General features: G+C 35.0%; 1 protein-coding gene across 13 annotated transcripts in view; it reads right to left on the minus strand.

The window, feature by feature from the left end:
- The window catches only part of LOC127867508 (5'-AMP-activated protein kinase catalytic subunit alpha-2-like), a 58938-nt gene that overhangs the window by 5489 nt on the left and 33728 nt on the right, over window positions 1-19721 (minus strand). For 4 of the 13 annotated variants that reach the window (XM_052408700.1, XM_052408698.1, XM_052408693.1 and 1 more), the window contains 7 exons: window positions 18694-18783; window positions 16447-16517; window positions 16003-16068; window positions 15495-15633; window positions 14943-14969; window positions 10821-10862; window positions 8161-8202 (listed from right to left, as the gene is read on the minus strand). In XM_052408700.1, coding sequence (XP_052264660.1) covers window positions 8161-8202; window positions 10821-10862; window positions 14943-14969; window positions 15495-15633; window positions 16003-16068; window positions 16447-16517; window positions 18694-18783 — 477 coding nt within the window. Of the gene's footprint in view, window positions 1-8160; window positions 8203-8876; window positions 9304-10820; window positions 10863-13668; window positions 13761-14942; window positions 14970-15494; window positions 15634-16002; window positions 16069-16446; window positions 16518-18693; window positions 18784-19721 lie in introns of those variants that run through there. The other 9 variants (XM_052408703.1, XM_052408701.1, XM_052408695.1 and 6 more) reach the window with 8 other exon arrangements.

Below are 19721 nucleotides of genomic sequence, written 5' to 3' on the forward strand. Positions count from 1 at the left end.
ATCTAAATGAGGAAAGGTAGAATTTTTTACAAAGCTTTGTAAGAAGCCTTATTGATGTCAAACTAAACATGTGACATTGATTAACCTCGTAAAGATCGATGGACAACCAGAGATACGAACAGACGATTACTATATGCCTCCAGGCTGAAAACAAATACATGGAAAAAAAACTTTCTTTTTTTTTGCATTTAACCAACAAATTCTATGCTTGTTGAAAATAAACTTCACTCAATAGTTCCAATCTGCAATATATATCTCCCATGTATTAATTAAATATGAGTTAGTAATACACAAGGCAACTGTCATACTTTTTCTAATCTGAAAAAGTTGCATAGGTGGACCAAGGTATGCACTCAAATAATATATTTTTAAATGATCTAATTATTGAGAACTATGCATATGAATTTTTACAGACAGTGAAGGCAAAGATAAATTTTGTAATCATTGTATATATATATATATATATATATATATATATATATATATATATATATATATATATATATATATATATATATATATATAATTCAGGGATCATATTTTTTTCGGTTTTGTCGGTCCTAGACCGATTGGGGTCGTGAAAGACCGATTGAAAATCCCAAACAGTCGGTCCGATTCTGTGTGCTAACATTCCCATGTCATGAAATCGATTAGGTACGCAGTGCACATGCTAACATAGATCTACCCTAATTGACCTTTCGACAGCGAGAGTGAAGCCACGCCCACCGATTTCAAGGGGGGTCACTCCGCCGAAGTCCGTCATAAAAATGGCTACGCGAATCGGCCGCATAAGTGAACCAAAAAGGCCTCATGGTATACCAGAACGGCCATACAATAGTTTCTATTATCATTGAATAGTGGTGCTGAATATAATTATCATATCTATTAAATAGTCAAAACTTTTTTATTAGTCTACTTAAAAGCCGTTAAATTTATCATCAAAGTCGGCAAAATTATCGCCAATTATCGCATACAGTATGAATTGTTCGTTAGTCACAATATTTTTCCTTGAGTAATAGATGTTTCAGTTTTTTAATTAAAAGCCGTTAATTTTTGCAACCGATGGCAACATCGCAAATGTGGCACAGGTAAGTAAATTTATTATAATAGAAGACGAAGAACGTTTTTATTGAAATCCGATATAACACATATCTACAATGCGTTTGGTCAAAATGACCCATGCGCATTGTTATAATCGTATAACAAAGTCAAAGTCGTCAAAAAAGTAACATACACAATATATTATTATATATTATTATTTCCTCGAAAACTATCTTCTGCAATGTTTAAAATATAAAAAGTTGAAAGAATTTTCATGTACAAAAAAACTCGCTAATCAGACCGGGTTTTCAAAGGGTCATTCACAGTTTGCGGCATCTGTTTTGATAACGGATTAGTAGAAAGCCCACATATGGTGTAAAAAGACACTTATTGGCCCCTATTGATAATTACTTGCGCATTTGAAAATAGTTTCTTAACTTACATTAAATTTGGAAGACTTAAACCGAAAGAAATAAAAAATGTTTTATTCTATGTGATATTATTAAAAATAATAACTGATTGTCTTTATTATTACGATTTCATTAGCATTAAACAAATCTAGCAAAGTTTATAATGTCTTATTTATTTGCCGACTGCATTAGAATGTCAAATTTATTTAACGTTGGCCACCTTTGAAAAATGGTTTTAAATGTTCCTTTCTAATTTGTCTATATAGAGGATAAACAAGTACAAAGTTATACTCTTTTTTATAACGTGTCCGTTGCAAAACTTACATTTTCTATTTTCGCGTAGTATCTTATTATAACGACTGTGTTTTGCTTTCGGGCGATCGCTTAATATGTTGAGATTAAGCTGTTCGTGTGGACGACCACAAAGACGAATCCAACGTTTGAATTTTTCAAAATTAGTACCCGGTTGAGGGAACGGAAAAAACGTACTTCCATCTTTTAACCGTTCTGGATACCTTGTGTCTGAATAACAAGTGCCATAACAGCACCTTTCAACCATTTTCTTTGTTTAAAACAAAGAATTACGTATAAGCTTATGTGTCGGACAACGGCGAGTTTGACGGACAAAATGGCGGATAGTAACGGGCCTAATCTATGCTGTAATCTGATTGGTTAATAAGCCTGTCAATCAATCGGCTGTCGAAAGGTCAATTACATTCTTATCTCGAGTAGGTGTGAAAACCATTCACTGTCTCTAAACCGGTCAGGACCAGTTTATTGCGTGTCATCCGACTAGTATCAGAGTATGACCCCAAGCAGCGAAAATTCGCGCGATTGTGTATTAGTCATGCGTGAATAACCCCGTGTCTATATACATCGATAATTTCACTGGCTAGCACACTAATCAGTCCGTTATGTGTAAAATCGTTGACAGTTACTTCGGAGATGAAAACTTCAATGTTCATAATCCTCGTGGAAAGTGTGCATTTCATGCATGATACAGTAAACTTTCATATAAACAAAGAAGAAAATCGGATATTCTGCAATAATTCATAATTATTGTGGGCGGACCTTATACACTGAAAACACGCGCTGTAACTAAACGAAACATGCCGATACATTTTCCACCAGCGTAATAATCCGGCAATAAATAAATGAAAGTTGCGGATCTGATTGGCAGAACAGCCGAAAGTTATTTTTATGGGCGGAAATTCACACAAAATAGTACACAAGAAAAATAATATACATTGTATAAATCTTTTGTAAAAATCGTGTTAGAATCAAAATAATTCGTGTACTTAATTGTTTGTTGTTGAATAACTCACGACCGGAAGTTTAGATGCGTGGTTTCAAATCACTCGTGCTTCGCACTCGTGATTTAATCCCTACGCATCTTAACTATCGGCCGTGGTTTTTTTTTACAATAAACTATAACGTACACGAATTATTTCTCAACTATTTTTTTGTTGTTGCCAGTATCCAACCTACGCACAGACATTTGTTAGGTTCAGTGCATGTATGTAAGCTATTATTGAGTCGACAACGATTTAAAACATCGGTATAGACTTACACAGATAAATAATAGATATTGACAACGATGAAAAAAAGTCAGATACAACAGCACACGAAACAACAATAAAAGAGAAAAAAATATCATAAAATCAATTGAAAAAACTCGTATGTTCCGTTAAAAAAAGATGCCAAAGGCAATTAAACTTGTACATTTATTATACCACCTTCATGAATGGCAAAATCAATGGTATATATGTTCACGTAATTTGTCATGATTTCCGATATAAATTTTCGGACACTTTTTCCCCATTTAAATCCAGACCGATTGATGTTGCGGGAAAATATGACCCCTGAATTATATATATATATATATATAGCAATCATTTCAAAACAATTCCTTACGACTAATATGCTCTGGAAAAAAACAAATAAATGCGACTGATATCTCATACATTATCCTCTCCCTAAACTTGAAAAGGCAAAGGTTTTATACCATAAAAAGTACCTTAAACATGGAGAATTTTACAAAAGACCAATGATAAGACTAGTTTAACCCTTTCCCACTCAGAAGCAAAGTGAAAATGACTATGTGCAAACAGCATAAAACCAGAACAGCCTGCAAGTAACTCGCAGTCTGATCAGGTTTTATGCTGTTTGCTGCTCGTCTGAGTATCTAAGAAGTGGAAATGAAGCCTTTAAAACTTGCATCTAGTAAGAAAGGTCTTTAATTAAATGTAACTTTCTAACGGACTACAAATGCATCAAAATACAATTCTGAGTGGTTAAGGGTTAACCAATTAAAGCCTGTTGTATGGTAGACTACTCTTAACACAAACTAAGCATTGCATCTACACTGGCCCTGGAGGAGAAACAACTCTGTTGTCCTTACATGAAGCAATATGTAACTGGAGCTTGTCACAATAGCAATAGTTACCAAAATATGTAGCAAGATGATACTATACAGAAATGTTATCCCGAAAAAAATGATTTTATCCAGGATCACTACTAACCTGTTTTATATAGTACACAGTGGTTTCAGAGAAAACATTTTTTTAATTATGTTGATATATAAGTGTACATAAATCTAAGTAATCCTGACAACCAAGTAGCCATACAACTAAGTGAACATTTCCAGTCATACTTTAAATCCAACATTTTTTCTCTTCTTTGCTTGTTCTGAGAGCGTTTCATTATGAAAAATAAATAGTAATGTTTTTGCGAGCAAATTCAAATACATAATTCAACCATGTAAATACATAGCTTACAAGTGCCTAAAGAGATGCTGAAATACATACCTTGCAAGTGCCTAGCTAAATGCTGCTACACATACCTTACATGTTTACAAGTACCCCGTTAGATCGGGCAATTAATAGCTCACAAGTGCCCAGCTAAATAGGGAAATGTGTAGCTTGCAAGTGCACACCTTAATAGGGCATTTTATAGCTTACAAGTGCCTAGTTAGATGGTGCAATCCATAGCTTAAAGATTCCAAGCTAGATGGTATGATTCATAGCTTACAAGTAAGCAGCTAGATTGACCAATACATAGCCTACAAGTGCCCAGCTAGATGGTGCAATGCATTTTTTACAAGTGCCCACCTAAATAGGGCGATCCATAAATTACAGGTCCCCAGCTACATGTTGCAATACATAGTGTACAAGTGTCCAGCTAAATAGGGCAGTCATAGCTTACAAGTGCTGGGCTAGATTTTGCAGTTCACAGTTTACAAATGCCAAGCTAGATGGGGCAATGCATAGCTTAAAAGTGTCCCGTTAGATGGGAAAATGCATAGCTTACAAGTGCCCAGCTAGATGGTGCAATGCATAGCTTACATGCTCCCAGCTACATGGTGCAATGCATAGCTTACAATTTCCCAGCTAGATGGTGCAATGCATAGCTTACAAATGCCTAGCTGGATGGTGTTATGCATAGCTTACATGTGCCCATTTAGATGGAATAATCATAGTGTACAAGTGCTGGGCTAGATTGTGCAGTACAGTCCAACCCCTCTTAAGCAGCCAGTCAAGGGAAACAGCCAAATTGGCTGCTTAAGCGGGGTGGCCTCTTAAGAGGGGGCTGGGTCATAGGGAGTCTGGAGTTGATGAGTGCATGGCCAACTGTTCAATTTTTGTATAAACAAAATGGTAAATATGTTTACATGTACTAAACAATGTATAGACTTAAAATAATTGTATTTCTTCCTTTCTAAAATCAGCTATAAGACAACATTTTCATTCAAAAAAATATTCTATTCATCTTTCTAATCATCATCAATATCATCATCATCAAAATCAAGTCAATGAAAAAGAATCATTCTCATGATTCATTGTTTACACAATCCGCGTTGTATGGCACCAATGCACTTAAGATGGGTACAGTTGTGAATCAGTTATGCGTGAATAACTCCCGTGTCACTATAAATCGATAATTTAATCGGTTTATTGCAGTTCTATGGCTTTGAATACCTACCGCACGAATTGGTCTCAACAGTGATCTCATTCACGATAAAATCGTGGCCAGTTACTTAAGAGACTGATAATAGCAACCGGGTGTAATCCTCCTGGTAATCGTGCTTTTCACGCATAATATTATAAAAACGTTTTTTCACCGCGTAAAGGGTTTTATCAAAATTAATATTAAAATCATTGTTAATATGAAACAAATATAAATGTTTTGTTTTATTCCCAAATGAGAATAATAATTTGTAATCCGAAACACTCCCGATTGTTTAATGTTAACGAGACGTTTACAAATTCTAGCATCGTGTATTTCCTTTGTCCCGGCAAAAGCGCGCGAAAATTATGCACCAATGTACAATGTCACGCCATACCCATGGTTCGAAAGCATGCGTGTATTGATTTTTGGATAAAAACTTTGTAGCACAGAGAACATGTAGATCAGTTGATTTCGGTTAAAAGTTTTGTTGTTCTTTTTAACTTTTAATTAGCCGATAATTGTCATAAATGTGTGCTTGAAATAGTATGAGCTACAAATAATAAACTATAAATTAAGAATCTCCTTTCCTGTAATAATAGGTGATATTCGCACGTGCGGAAATAAAAAGATCAAACGGTCGCATATTGCTTTTAACCCGATAACCCGATAATCCGCCGCTAATTAATTGCAATTTGCAAACTGGCTGTCAAAATGTTTATCACACATCACGCTTCAGTACAACAGAGCCTAAACTGCAGACTGGAAGTACGTATCGATTTTTTCGCCGTTGCGTCTGTGTAATTTTGCCAATGTACATGACTGACTTACTTGCGCGTGACCACTCATATGGGGGGAATTTAACATTTGGGATGCAAAATTGCTGGCCGCTGGCTGGAGAAACGGGGTTACCGCTTAAGAGGGGTGCATTATATAGTGTTTATCGATGGTCGCGGCACAGACCGGCCGCCTACACGGGGTGACCGGCGACGAGGGGTGACCGGAAGTAGGGGTTGGACTGTATATAGCTTACAAGTGCCAAGCTAGATCGTGCAATGCATAGCTTACATGTGCCCAGTTAGATGGGATAATCATAGTTTACAAGTGCTGGGCTAGATTGTGCAGTTCATAGCTTACAAGTGCCAAGCTAGATGCGCCAATGCATAGCTTACAAGTGCATAGCTAAATGGTGCAATGCATAGCTTACATGTGCCCAGTAAGATAGGCTAATAATAGTTTACAAGTGCTCAGCTAGATGGGGCGATGCATAGCTTAAAAGGGCCAAGCTAGATGGGGAAATGCATATAACCAAGCTAGATGGGGAAATGCATATATAGACAAGCTAGATGGGAAAATGCTTAACCTCCATGTGCCCAACTAGATGGTGCAATGCATAGCTTACAAATGCCCAGCTAGATGGGACATTGAATAGCTTACATGTGCCAAGCTAGATGGTGCAATACATTGCTTACAAATGCCCAGCTAGATGGATCATTTCATAGCTTACATATGCCCAGCTAGGTGTTGCAATGCATAGCTTACATGTGCCAAGCTTGATGGTTAAATGCATAGCTTACAGGTGCCAAGCTAAATGAGGCAATGCATAGCTTAAAAGAGCCCAGCTAGATGATGCAATGCATAACTTACAAATGCCAAGCTAGATGCAGAAATGCATAGCTTACATGTGCCCAGCTAGATTGTGCGATGCATAGCTTACAAGTGCCAAGCTAGATGGGACAATGCATAACTTTAAAGTGTCCAGCTAGATGGTGCAATGCATAGCTTACATGAGCCCAGCTAGATGGTACAATACATAGCTTACATGTGCCCAGCTAGATGGGACAATACATAGCTTATTAGTACCTAACCTGCGAGATGGTGCAATTCATAGCTAACTAATTCCCGGCCAGATGGGGCAATGCCTAACTTACATTGTTAAGACATGAAGTTACAACAGTACTTTATGCTTATAACTTAATATATAGGGCATAATGATGGCATGTATACTGCTTAGACTGCAATATGTCTACATTATTACTTACAACAATGAAACTGATGATGATTATTATGAGACTGTTAACTCGATGATGTTGGTGGTAATTAAAGAGTTGACGATTATGAGGGTGGTGGTAATCATAGTATTTGTATTATTAGTCAACTCCAGATATAGGATGATTCAACACAACAAAATCATTCAGTTGCATCTGCTATCATACACCATGACAATGAATGATGTAAAGGTGATATATGCCGCATCAAGTGTAATGATAAAATGGCAGCAAAGCTTTGTAAGCAAGTGTAAAAATGGTACGAGTAAACCAGCTTATCTGAATGTGAATCTCACAATTAAACAAGCACCAAAAAAGTTCAACTTCTAATTTTCAATAGAAATTATAACAATTTATCAATACCTAATTGTGGTTGCAGTAAAAGTTCATAATACTACATACAATAAAAAACAACATTTTACACATAGGACTTTGAGGGTATAACTAATTAATAGTATAAATATTAATTAAATAAGGAAATTTACATTCTGTAACACCAGGGTAGTTGGATGTGACACATGATACATGTAGCTCTGTAACATTACATTACTTGGCTATACACACAACTGTAGTTACAAATTTCTGGGGCCACTTTAACAATAACACAACAGGTTGATATAGTTTGGATGCTTCTCGGGTAGTACAACTGACAGTATGACATAAGGTGGTTACAACCCTGCCCGGCATTCTGGGATATTGTAGATTAATCAACTTACCAGCAGGAAGAAGAAGTATATTGGTTCCAGGAGGGGGCGTGTCTGAAAGGTGGGATGTGAGCACATAACATGATTACATGCTCAAATAGTTCAGTCCCAATCTTCTTAAGCTATCTCCTAATACATATGGTGCACATACTCTCTTAATTCATGTAAACCCCAGTATACAATAACCAGGAGTATTTCATTTCTTACACAAATTACCTTCACATACAATTCATTACAATAAGTGTATGTGTAGAACTCACTTTATTTAGTTAGAAATGTTTATTAAGATTCATATAAATGTACTAGTAATGGAATGGTTAGATTTGTAAAAACTAAAGAAAACTGAAAGAGCTCAACTGCCAAATTACATTGAACATACATAACAGACAGACTTCTCTTACCCAACTGTATTGCATGTTATACTAAAGGACTAATCTTTGTAAATTGAATTTGAAGGAGTTGAGACTATATAAGGCAGAAAAATTGTTGTTTGTTGTCTGACCAGTCGTCTCCAACTGTGTGCTAAAAACAGTGGTTCTAGTGGTGCACATATTATGTAATAATGCTCATACACTGATAATTAGCATGCATCTTTAGACTGTGAATTAGTACACAGGTTCATAAGTAAACTTTTCAATGCAGGTTTATTAAATAATATCATTCAAATTATATCAGACATATTGTTTCTGACATAAAATATATTTCAAACCATCAAATAAAGACCATGTGTTACATGTAGCATAGAATTTAACAACGCCTCATCAGGAACAGTTGTCCAGCAGCAACATTGAATCCTAAAGTTTTTTGTAAAATATATACTTTTAAAGCAGGTTGAGAGGTTAAATCATTGAATACATTTCTTCATGCATACTATAGATGTCCAGGCTTTTCAGTCGCATCTTTAGGCACAGTGGCATCCATGTGCCTCAATTTCCAGATGTGGGTTACCCCTGTGCCTCAATTCCTAAAATAGGGTACCTTTGGGCCAAAATTTTTAATTCTGGACCACCACTGTATGTAAATTTCCAATTATATTCAGTGTGCTATTTCTATCTCTGGAGTAATGTAGAAATTATAGAATATTAAGAAACAAAATCGAACCGAGTGTAATCTGTGGGTATGCCCCTGTACCTTCACACAACTCCGGGGGAGGGCCTGTTATCATACAACAAATGTTTTAGTTTCGTCTCTCAAAATCATAGGCTGCCATTAGTGAACACAAAGTATTTGCTGTACATTCAAAGCAGGTATTTACAATCATATCAATATCATAAACACATTAAATCTGTCATTTTAAGCAATATCATTAATAAACAAGTATTGTTTAATTTAAGATGCTTTAGGAAATATAATAACATGTGACTTTTTACTGCAGCTTCTTTGCTTTATATATAAGAACTTTAATGACCTATATCTTTTTCAATCATTTCTTCATGGGATGTACCGGTATATGCATTCTGTGTGACATTATACAAGACTATTTAATGCATCAACATTTGGGCGTCTGAATACATAAGAATAAGCATTTTCATGCAAAGTCAACAGCAGTCTGTCCTTTTGATTAAAATCACTAGATCCAAAAAAGCTTGGTCCATAAATAACAATCACTTGGTCAATAAATTACAATCCCTAGGTCCACACATTACAATTACTCCATCCAACAAGAGCACCGCATAACGGGTGCCAACGCTTGGCTGCGGGTGCAGTTTTGCATAAATGAAAGTTTGTCAGAATTTTAAAAAAAATATTTAGAGGTCAGAGTGACCTTGACCTTTGACCTTGTGACCCCAAAAATGGGTGTGGCATGTAGAACGCATCAAGGTGCATCTACATATGAAGTTTCAAAGTTGTAGGTGGAACCACTTTGATTTTAGAGCCATTGTAAAGGTTTTAGCACGATGCCGGGGGACGGCAGACGACGAGCTGGCTATGACAATACCGCGGGTTTTCTCAGAAAACAGCCGAGCTAAAAATTACATTCGATAGGTCCAGATATTACCATCACTTGGTTAATAAATTACAATCACTATTTCCATAAATTACAATCACTATTTCCATAAATTACAATCACTAGGTCAATAAACTACAATCACTAGGTCCATAAATTACATTCACTATTTCCATAAATTACAATCACTAGGTCCATAAATTACAATCACTAGGTCCATAAATTACAATCACTAGGTCCATAAATTACAATCATTAGGTCCATAAATTACAATCACTAGGCCAAGCAACTAATGTATGTAGTAAAAAAAAGTTGTTTTCACTTGTTTAAGGTAGCAGGTACACCAGTAGTGTTAAACAATGAAACTGACGATTAAACTACATTGAATGAAAAAAGTTCATTTATTTGTAGCCGCTCAATTTAAATCCCTAAAATATTGTAACTACCGGTAATATCTAGAAAATTTCACTGAGAACTTACTGCCTACAATTAATTTTTTTCTCATTTTCATTTTAGCTAATCTATCAGCATTTTGATTGATTCACTTACTATGTATTACAAATAATTCTTGCCTCTCGTCAATTTATTGATAAAGCATTGCAACTTTACAGTATTAAGTAGAATGCTTAAAAAAGCATAAATGACAAAACATATTAAAAAAAACAAGGAAAATACAACTCTGCATAAGATATACTAGTATACACATGTGAGTTTCCTTTCCTACCTGTGGCAAGGAGCTGATTGATACTTGAAGATCTTGATCTTCCTACATATAAAATATTTGAAACAAAACTTTCACAAGTGTTCAACAAAGGAGATTTTTGTATCTTGTAATTCTTAAACACAAAAACATATGAATCAGCCATAAGCAGCAAACCTAAAGCAACTTTCCCCTGAAGGGTCACAGGGGCAGGTCTACCCTATGCCTGGGCTTCCACTGGATCCAAAAAAATGTAGCTAAATTTACCTTTTTATGTCTGAATTCTTATTATTTTGGATATTTGACAGGTGATTAGGAAAACAAAAATGGAAATGTCTTGAGCCAAATTTTCTAAAGTGTAGCCATTGGCTAATTTGGTGAATGGTAGAGCATGCCCTGGATGCACTTGTAATGAGGCAGATGGACTAGTAAAAAAACTTTGAAATACTCCATACACAGCCTAAAGCAACGCCATGGGAGAGAAGAATGATTATATTCCAGAAAGATATATAGGAATAAGAGGTATCACTGGAACATTTTTCATGAAAGTAATTGTTTATTATCACTTAATATATTGCAATGTTATTCTTTTATTGTACATTACAATTAATTTCTTCAAATTAATTTATATTAAGGATTCTTTTTTATTGAATTCTAGTTGAAATTTAACACAATATTGAATGAGCAGTCAAAGAGTTGCAATGAGTATGTTGCTGCAGCTTGTTATTAGAAGCACATCTTTTCTACACTACAATATTACACTGATATTGATCAATGATACAATATTACACTGATATTGATCAATGATACAATATTACACTGATATTGATCAATGATGCATCATTATACACTACTGAAAATGTGGGTATTTAAAAAATTGTCTTCCAGTGAAACCGCAATGGCAACCACCCATATTTAACACAATCTGACATACTGCCTAGTCAAAGGGCATCGAGCTGCACACTACAGAAAGCCTAGCTGCTCAGCCATTCCACCAATGGATTGGAGAAATTATGGTACCGTAAATCCACGAATATAATACATCCTCGTGCATAATACGCACCCCCGAGTTTGGTCAAAATTTATCGGTAAAAATTGAAAATCCGAGTAAAATACGCACTAAAAAATCAGTGTCCGAAATCGGCCATTTCCGAAAAAATGTGTCAATATATTTTTGTGTTGTGAAAATAGCAAATCAATTTGGTTTTTGTCAACTATCGGTTTCACAGTAATAACCCGGTATATTGATCGGGATGTGTTATAGTGCTGTTGTTATGACAATTGCATAATAAATATCTCTGTCCAATGTTTATATTACCATTGATTGTTACCGATAACACACAGGCCCCTTGCTGACATCCGGGTCAAGCAGTCATAATTACAAAAGAAAGAAGCAGAGAAGCTGTTTTTTGTTTTCACATTTAATTCAATTTGACAATATTCGGGACGATAATAATTATAATAATATAAAAGTAATAAGAAGACAAAATGGTTACTTCCGTTTTTATAGTTGTCTAGATGAATTAGTTTTCTGAAGTGTTACAAACTCGATACTTTAATATAACTTAAAATACAATTAAACCGCTCGTGTTTTTCATCTCTTTAATTAAAATACGCTGCTGTCATTAAGGCTAGTTTGGGAGTAAAAAACAAATTAATTAATTATCACCTTTCAATTTAATTCGGCAATCGGCAGACAGGTGTAATAGACTCTATTAGCATCATAAAACTAATTATTTAATAACCACTCTTTACTTCAGATTTGGTAAATATGCGGTAGAACGATAAATAGTGGTCAGCTAAGAAATATTTATTTACGGGTATTGTCTTTTTTTTTCCATTTGCTAATCTCTTTATACGATTTAGCGTCCAGTCGCTATTTTGTAGGCAGACGACGATATAAACTGTGTATTCAAAGTATACAGTGTCTGCGCATGAATGACCCAATATTATCCGATAGCTCCTCCCGTTCTCACGTTTCATTCGAAAACCTCATTTCATGTGTAAGCGAGCTCAATGTTGATTGGCCAGCTATCATGCGCACTTCAATAACAATAAGGTCAAGTGATGTCTCATAATCGGGTACAGACCGGGTTTTGTTTTTGTATTATATTCGTAGATTTACGGTAGTTAAACAGAACAATGAAACTAATCTAACTGATGCATATGAATAAACAGATAAAACTCTCGAACTAGAAGCCATATACATGTAGTTGACCTAAAGACAACCAAAGAATCTGTATACTAAAGAACTAAAAATACCAAGGCATTTATATATTCTTATCAGCACTATATTGGCGGCTTAGATAGGGCACTGAGACCCATTAATGTGTATAGTAGATTCCCTAATAATGTACCCCCACGGCTTTACACTTTTCCTACGGGGTATTTTATACCAGTGTCCAAATTGTTGTGTTTAATCAATGTATCAAATAACATAATTCATAATAGTTTGACTTTTTTAAACCAACAAAGAAATGCTTATGCTCTTTGAGTTAAAAGCGACACAAGTTTTTTTAATGTAATTGTGTGCTTTTAAAGCAGCCATAACGCTGGTAATGTAAATAATATCTCAACCAATATATGAAGGTGTGCAAGTTCACATTCTGGTTAATGTATTTGCAAAGCTTCCGCCTTCTAGCAGAAATTTGTTTTGAAATGTCATATTTTGCTACCAAATAGCCATCACTCCAATTATGTCCAAATAATTGAAACTAAAATATGATGATGAACAAAATCTCATTTAATCCCTATAGCACCAATAATTTTTAAGTTACACGCGAGAACAAAAGTGAGAACGATGGAAAAAAATCTATACGCAATCCCTCATGAAGTGGGATCATAAAACTCATTCACGATGTCCTGAAAATGAATTGTCTTGTTTGTATTAGATTCTTTGGTTGTCTATAGCCTGCTGATGATACATGTATGAACATTTTGTGATGTACCTACCTTTTTCAAACACTGAAATGTCAACAATGTTGGTCCGTCAGATAAGCTTTTAGTAAATATCTTATATCACAAATTATCATAAAAGTACCAGAATTTAAAGCGACAGGTGTGGACTTTGCATACGCAGCTGCATTAAAATGCAACTGGCGCTCTAACCATTCACCTAAAAACTTCAGTGGATATTTTTCAAAAATTGTTGCCGGTATATTTTTCAAACAAGAGCAGATTCCATGCCTATCCCACACAAAAAAAGGCAGATTATTAAATGATCAAGGGATGTGTGCAAGCCCTTAAAGGTAAAATACTGTCTTCAGCTTGTGTCCATGAGGGTTACTATGTGTATTTTTAGCATAAGAGGCCTAGAGAATTGCCCAGACTTATGTGGCAAAGGCATTTGCTTGCAATATTGCATCTTTAAATCACTTTATTATAGAAAGGGAGATAAGCATTATATTTCAAGCCAAGAAGAATTATCTTAATTTATAGACCAGTAATAATATTAACTCTATAGCGAACACAAATTTCCAATACAATGACCTTGACCAAATAACCCTGGAAGAGTCCTAAAATAAGGCAGACAAAGAATGAGAATTTAGCTAGCGTCTAAAATCTGTGTTTGCAATTCTCATGTCTTATGTTAATAACATTTTCTTTTTTGTTCAACTAGTATAAAGGTGTACGCAGGTGCTGTACAATTGCAAGGTTAAGATTGAATGTGACACCTATATCAAGGGAGGAGGTAAAAATACCTCATCTATGATTAAGACACTATTCTATCTGAGTTCTCTGCATGTTACACAAGAATGCCTAGGTGAAGTTATACATCATCTTGCCAGTGCATGACAGAAAAACAACAATCACAGCATTAAACAGCAAACAAGTTCTTTCAGTGAAGTACAATAAATATGTCTGCAATGTGTGTACCTCTATCTAAAGCAACAGTAAAGAATGTAAGACTTACAACATGCATTGCGTTGAAAAAGACAATCATTATATCCAAATAACGTTCTTAAAATTAAACCAAGCTAAATGCTAAGCAATCTTTGGTCCAATACAATACGATCTCCAAGTGGTTGGAGATACAGTTCAAGTTAGTGTCACAAAAGAAACAAGCACTAAGAAAAATAGCAAACGTCAAAGCTTCTGCCATTCCAAAAGAAAGAAAAAAACAGGTAAAAAGAAGCACCATGTTACCTGAGAAACTACGCGTCCCGACGAGCACTTAAAATGATGCACGGCATGTGATTATTGTTTATATAGATGAACAATTATCAAAGCTCCGGCATAACAAAATCACAATTCCTTAAGGAAACACGTAGCCCATTTTTTGGAATGATATTTAATGAGTCACATTTTACTCCAATTTTTGAATTTCATTCATTCAGGTTAGAGTCATCACTTTATCAAAGTTGTGTTTTCTTATATCTAACAAATTTACATGCTTGCTGATTAATAAATGGCAGTTCTTTAAACTTTTACTATGTTGACCAAAAATTAAGCCAATTAGTAAGGTAAACAAACCTTCCAAGCGAAACATTATGATTTCCTGAACATAAAGGATGCATTATTGAAAAATTACTGAATTTGTAGGGTTTACTTTGTATTTTAGTGATATTTTGATGTTACACAAGATGCAGAGTTAAAATAAACACTAATGAAGTAAATATTTTAGCATAACAAGACACCCAGTCATGGACATGTTTAAATACAATTTCCATGAATATTTTCATGCTTTCAAAAGCCTACCATTGTCAGAGCTTTCGCGGGAAGCCACCATGCTGGTTATGGTGGGCAGGGAACCATTTTCTTCATTGTCAAGAAGGCTTTTGAAGTCAAGCAGGAAACTCTTGGTATCAACCTGATAGAGCTGTAGGCTCATCTTCGTCTGAAATTCAAAGAATATACACCAGTCAAAACTGGGCAAGATAAATTAAGTAAGCGAGGACAATTTTTAAGATACTTTCCATAAAAAAAGTTGTATGCAATATCTGACATTCTACCTGTAAGCGTGACCTTGACCTTTGCATTTAAGACACAGGTGTTGCTTGGAAACTTATTTTTAAACTGTTCAAGTAACAGTCAGGACAAGATGTGGTAAATGGATAAACTCGGATGTACATACATTCAATGTGTTGAACAAACAGGCGAGTGCAATGCTAAATGTAATTAGCTTTGTGGGTGCATAAAAAGCTCACCAAATATGTAAGGTACTAAAATTTTGCTCTACCTATTGGCTTTATCACATTATACTCACCTGTCTGTTTGTGACAGGATTCGTCTTCCTCACTCGAACATGGTAGTTATTCACAACTTTCCATTCCTGAAAGCAAGAGATGGTAAATTCATAATAATACTATTAGTATTCAAAGAATGATAATTTAACGCAGTTTATTTCAAATTACTGTATAAACATTGAATGTTCACCTCAAATATTAATAAGACCTAAATACAATAAGTATAATTGAATTTCAAAATATCAAACCTCTTTACAAATTTATTTTTATGACAGATCCAAATGAGTGAAAAGTCAAGGTTTTCATTGTTGTGATTCATTATGGTTAAGAGGCAACCTATTTTACTATTTTAATGTTTTATACACAAAAAGACATCTTAAAAAAATCCTTGCATTTTCATGACTTTGAATTCATGGTCAAGAAGCAACATATGCATTCTGTTCTATGTACAAATGACGACTTACAAAGCCCAGTGTCTTCATGGCTCGGAAAACCTCATGCATGATGTCCTGAGGCTTGCTTTGGGATCGGATGCCTGGAACACGCATGGATGTCACATGCAGATCAAGATGTTTTGAACTTCACTTTGTTTAATTTTTAAAACCAAGACTAACATGAAAGATTTCGCGTTTTAGTACTGATTTTTTAGATCAGTTTTACATCATACATACTGATTTTAGCCGATGGTGCCTTTTCATAAACTGCTAATATTTTCCTTATAAGGGGCCTTTGTTTTGACCTTATATCAGATACAAATTATTGCGAAGTGATAAGATTAGATGGAGGGGCAGTGAGCTTACCGCTTTGTATCTTGATTCATCAGAATGATGGTATTATTGTGTTTTAAATAGTACTTAAAAGCTGTTTATAATTGTCATCTTTTTACAGCCTCGATTTACTGTGGAATCACAAATGTTTTGTTTTATTATTACAAAGGGAAGAAGATATAAATATGCCGACTTATGGAGGTTTGTTAACTAATTTTACTGAAACAAATGCATGTTTGCAACTATTTATTGCAACTTAGAAAATAATTAAGCGAAAAGTCGATTTTGCTTATCTAGATAAATCTTTACATTAATTTAAATATATATTTTTTAAAATCATTATTATCATAAAATGTTATAGAGCATGACCTGAAAGTTATTAAATACCTGTCCACAAAATATTCCGAAATGTAATAAATGTTTTTTAGAAAAGCTATGAGCATAAGAGCATTTTGTGTTAACTCCTTATTTTGACTCCTAAATTTACTTTAATTTACATTACTTTAACATTTAAATTTAATTAGTGAACATTATTGCTCTATTTAGGCATTGCCAATGCTTTCTTGTCCATAAAAAGTTAACATTTCTTATGTTTCAATGTAAATAGTTGTTGCACTATGCATTGAAATATTGACTTAGATAAAAAAAAGTAAATTCTTATTTCTGCTTTTATCCAAAAACAAAACGCATTTGAAGTCAAGTGCCATACCCCTCTGATGTTCTATATTAAACACTACAGAACATAATAAATAACACTTGTTACGAATCAAAATGTTCATTTGTGTCTTTGATAATAGCATTGGAGGGAGTTTTTTGCAAGATCTTGTGTACATGGAGCCTGGTCTTACTTCTTGAAGACAAACCTAGACAATGGAAACTGGTGGTTAATATCTCATGTAAATAGAAGGCAAAGGCTATTTAAATCCACAAACCTGGGCTGCCGGTTGTCATTGAAAGCTTACATGACTTCTCAAAACATGGGGATAGAAGCATATATCACAGTGCCATCATAATAAAATACAAAAGAGATGAACAAGTGTGAATGGAATTCATATCTCTGCCAAAGAAAACAACTGGTGGCTCTAAATAGAAGAAATGGTATCCTAGTATACTCATAGTCGTAATGAAGGGCAGACAAAAAACACTTTCAACAAAACATACACATAAAATTTCTAAGTTAAAAATATATTTTCTGAAATAGAACCAATATAGAAATGTTAGCAGCCATTTAGAAATGTGGAAGCTAATAAGAAATATAAGTAGAACTTTGCTATTTGGGCTTCTGGTAAGGCTAATCTTTTTGCATTTCTCATTAAGCCATGGTGTTTCACACAGGGGCACTTAGAGACTCTGGGTAACCCATGGAACAGGGGCTCTTGTATCATGCAGTCACACCTGTGAGTTAACTTGGGGTGATGTTCATAATAAGAGGGATCACATGTCACCAAACAAAACAAATCATATACTAATAAAATAGTTGCTGTTCTAGGGTCAAGTTTTTATTTATATGCAATTTTGGCTTACCTAAATGCCACTTGGCTTGTGTTGGCTTACCTAAATGTCACTTGCCTAGTGTTGGCTTACCTGAATGCCACTTGCCTAGTGTTGGCTTACCTAAATGCCACTTGCCTAATGTTGGCTTACCTAAATGCCACTTGCCTAGTGTTGGCTTACCTAAATGCAACTTGCCTAGTGTTGGCTTACCTAAATGCCACTTGCCTAGTGTTGGCTTACCTAAATGCCACTTGCCAAGTGTTGGTTTTCCTAAATGCCACTTGCCTAGTGTTGGCTTGCCTAAATGCCACTTGCCTAGTGTTGGCTTACCTAAATGTCACTTGCCTAGTGTTGGCTTACCTAAATGCCACTTGCCTAGTGTTGGCTTACCTAAATGCCACTTGCCTAATGTTGGCTTACCTAAATGTCACTTGGCTAGTGTTGGCTTACCTAAATGCCACTTGGCTTTCTTGGCTGGTGTCTGTGTTTTGTTCATAGTTGTAAGGAGAGGGTCAAGGGTCTGTGTAACATCCTTCATTTCTAAAATGTAGAAAGTTCATATAAACAAGAGTGCCATGATGGCCCTGAATTGCTCACTTGACTAACCAAATACAATCCCAACCCAGATTTCATCAAGTTAACATTCTGACCAAATTTCATAACGATTGGATGAAAACTATGACCTCTACTGTCTACACAAACAAATTGTTGACGGTTTTTCTATTATTTGACCAACTGTCCTAGTTTTTTTACCACAGATGACCCAAATACAATCCCAACCCAGATTTCGTCAAGATAAACATTCTGACCAAATTTCATAAAGATTGGATGAAAACTGCGACCTCTATTGTCTACACAAGGTTTTTCTATTATTTGACTTAGTTTTTGACCTAGTGACCTAGTTTTTGACCCCAGATGACCCAAATACAATCCCAACCCAGATTTCATCAAGATAAACATTCTGACCAAATTTCATAAAGATTGGATGAAAACTGCGACCTCTATTGTCTTCACAAGGTTTTTCTATTATTTGACCTATTATGTGACCTACTGTTTGACCCAGTGACCTAGTTTTTGACCCCAGATGACCCAAATAAACCCAACCCAGATTTCATGAAGATAAATATTCTGACCAAATTTCATAAAGATTGGATGAAAACTGTGCCCTCTACTGTCTACACAAACAAATTGTTGACGGACGCACACACGCACACACAACAGACGCGGGACATCACACGGTCACATAAGCTAACCATGTCACTTCGTGACAGGTGAGCTAAAAATAACTTTTCATTTGTAACCCTGCTCTCTGTTTTGGTGCAGCGAAGGGAACACAACAGTGACTTGAGTTATAATGTTTAGAAATGCAAACAAGAAGGGGGTTAGTCAAATTTCCTGTTAAAGCCTTATAAATTTGTACAGAATATTGTACACCATTGAATCTGGAAATAAATTGATCTGTACAATAAAACATACAT

This window comes from Dreissena polymorpha, chromosome 2, assembly GCF_020536995.1.
Source record: "Dreissena polymorpha isolate Duluth1 chromosome 2, UMN_Dpol_1.0, whole genome shotgun sequence".
NCBI lineage: Eukaryota > Metazoa > Mollusca > Bivalvia > Myida > Dreissenidae > Dreissena > Dreissena polymorpha.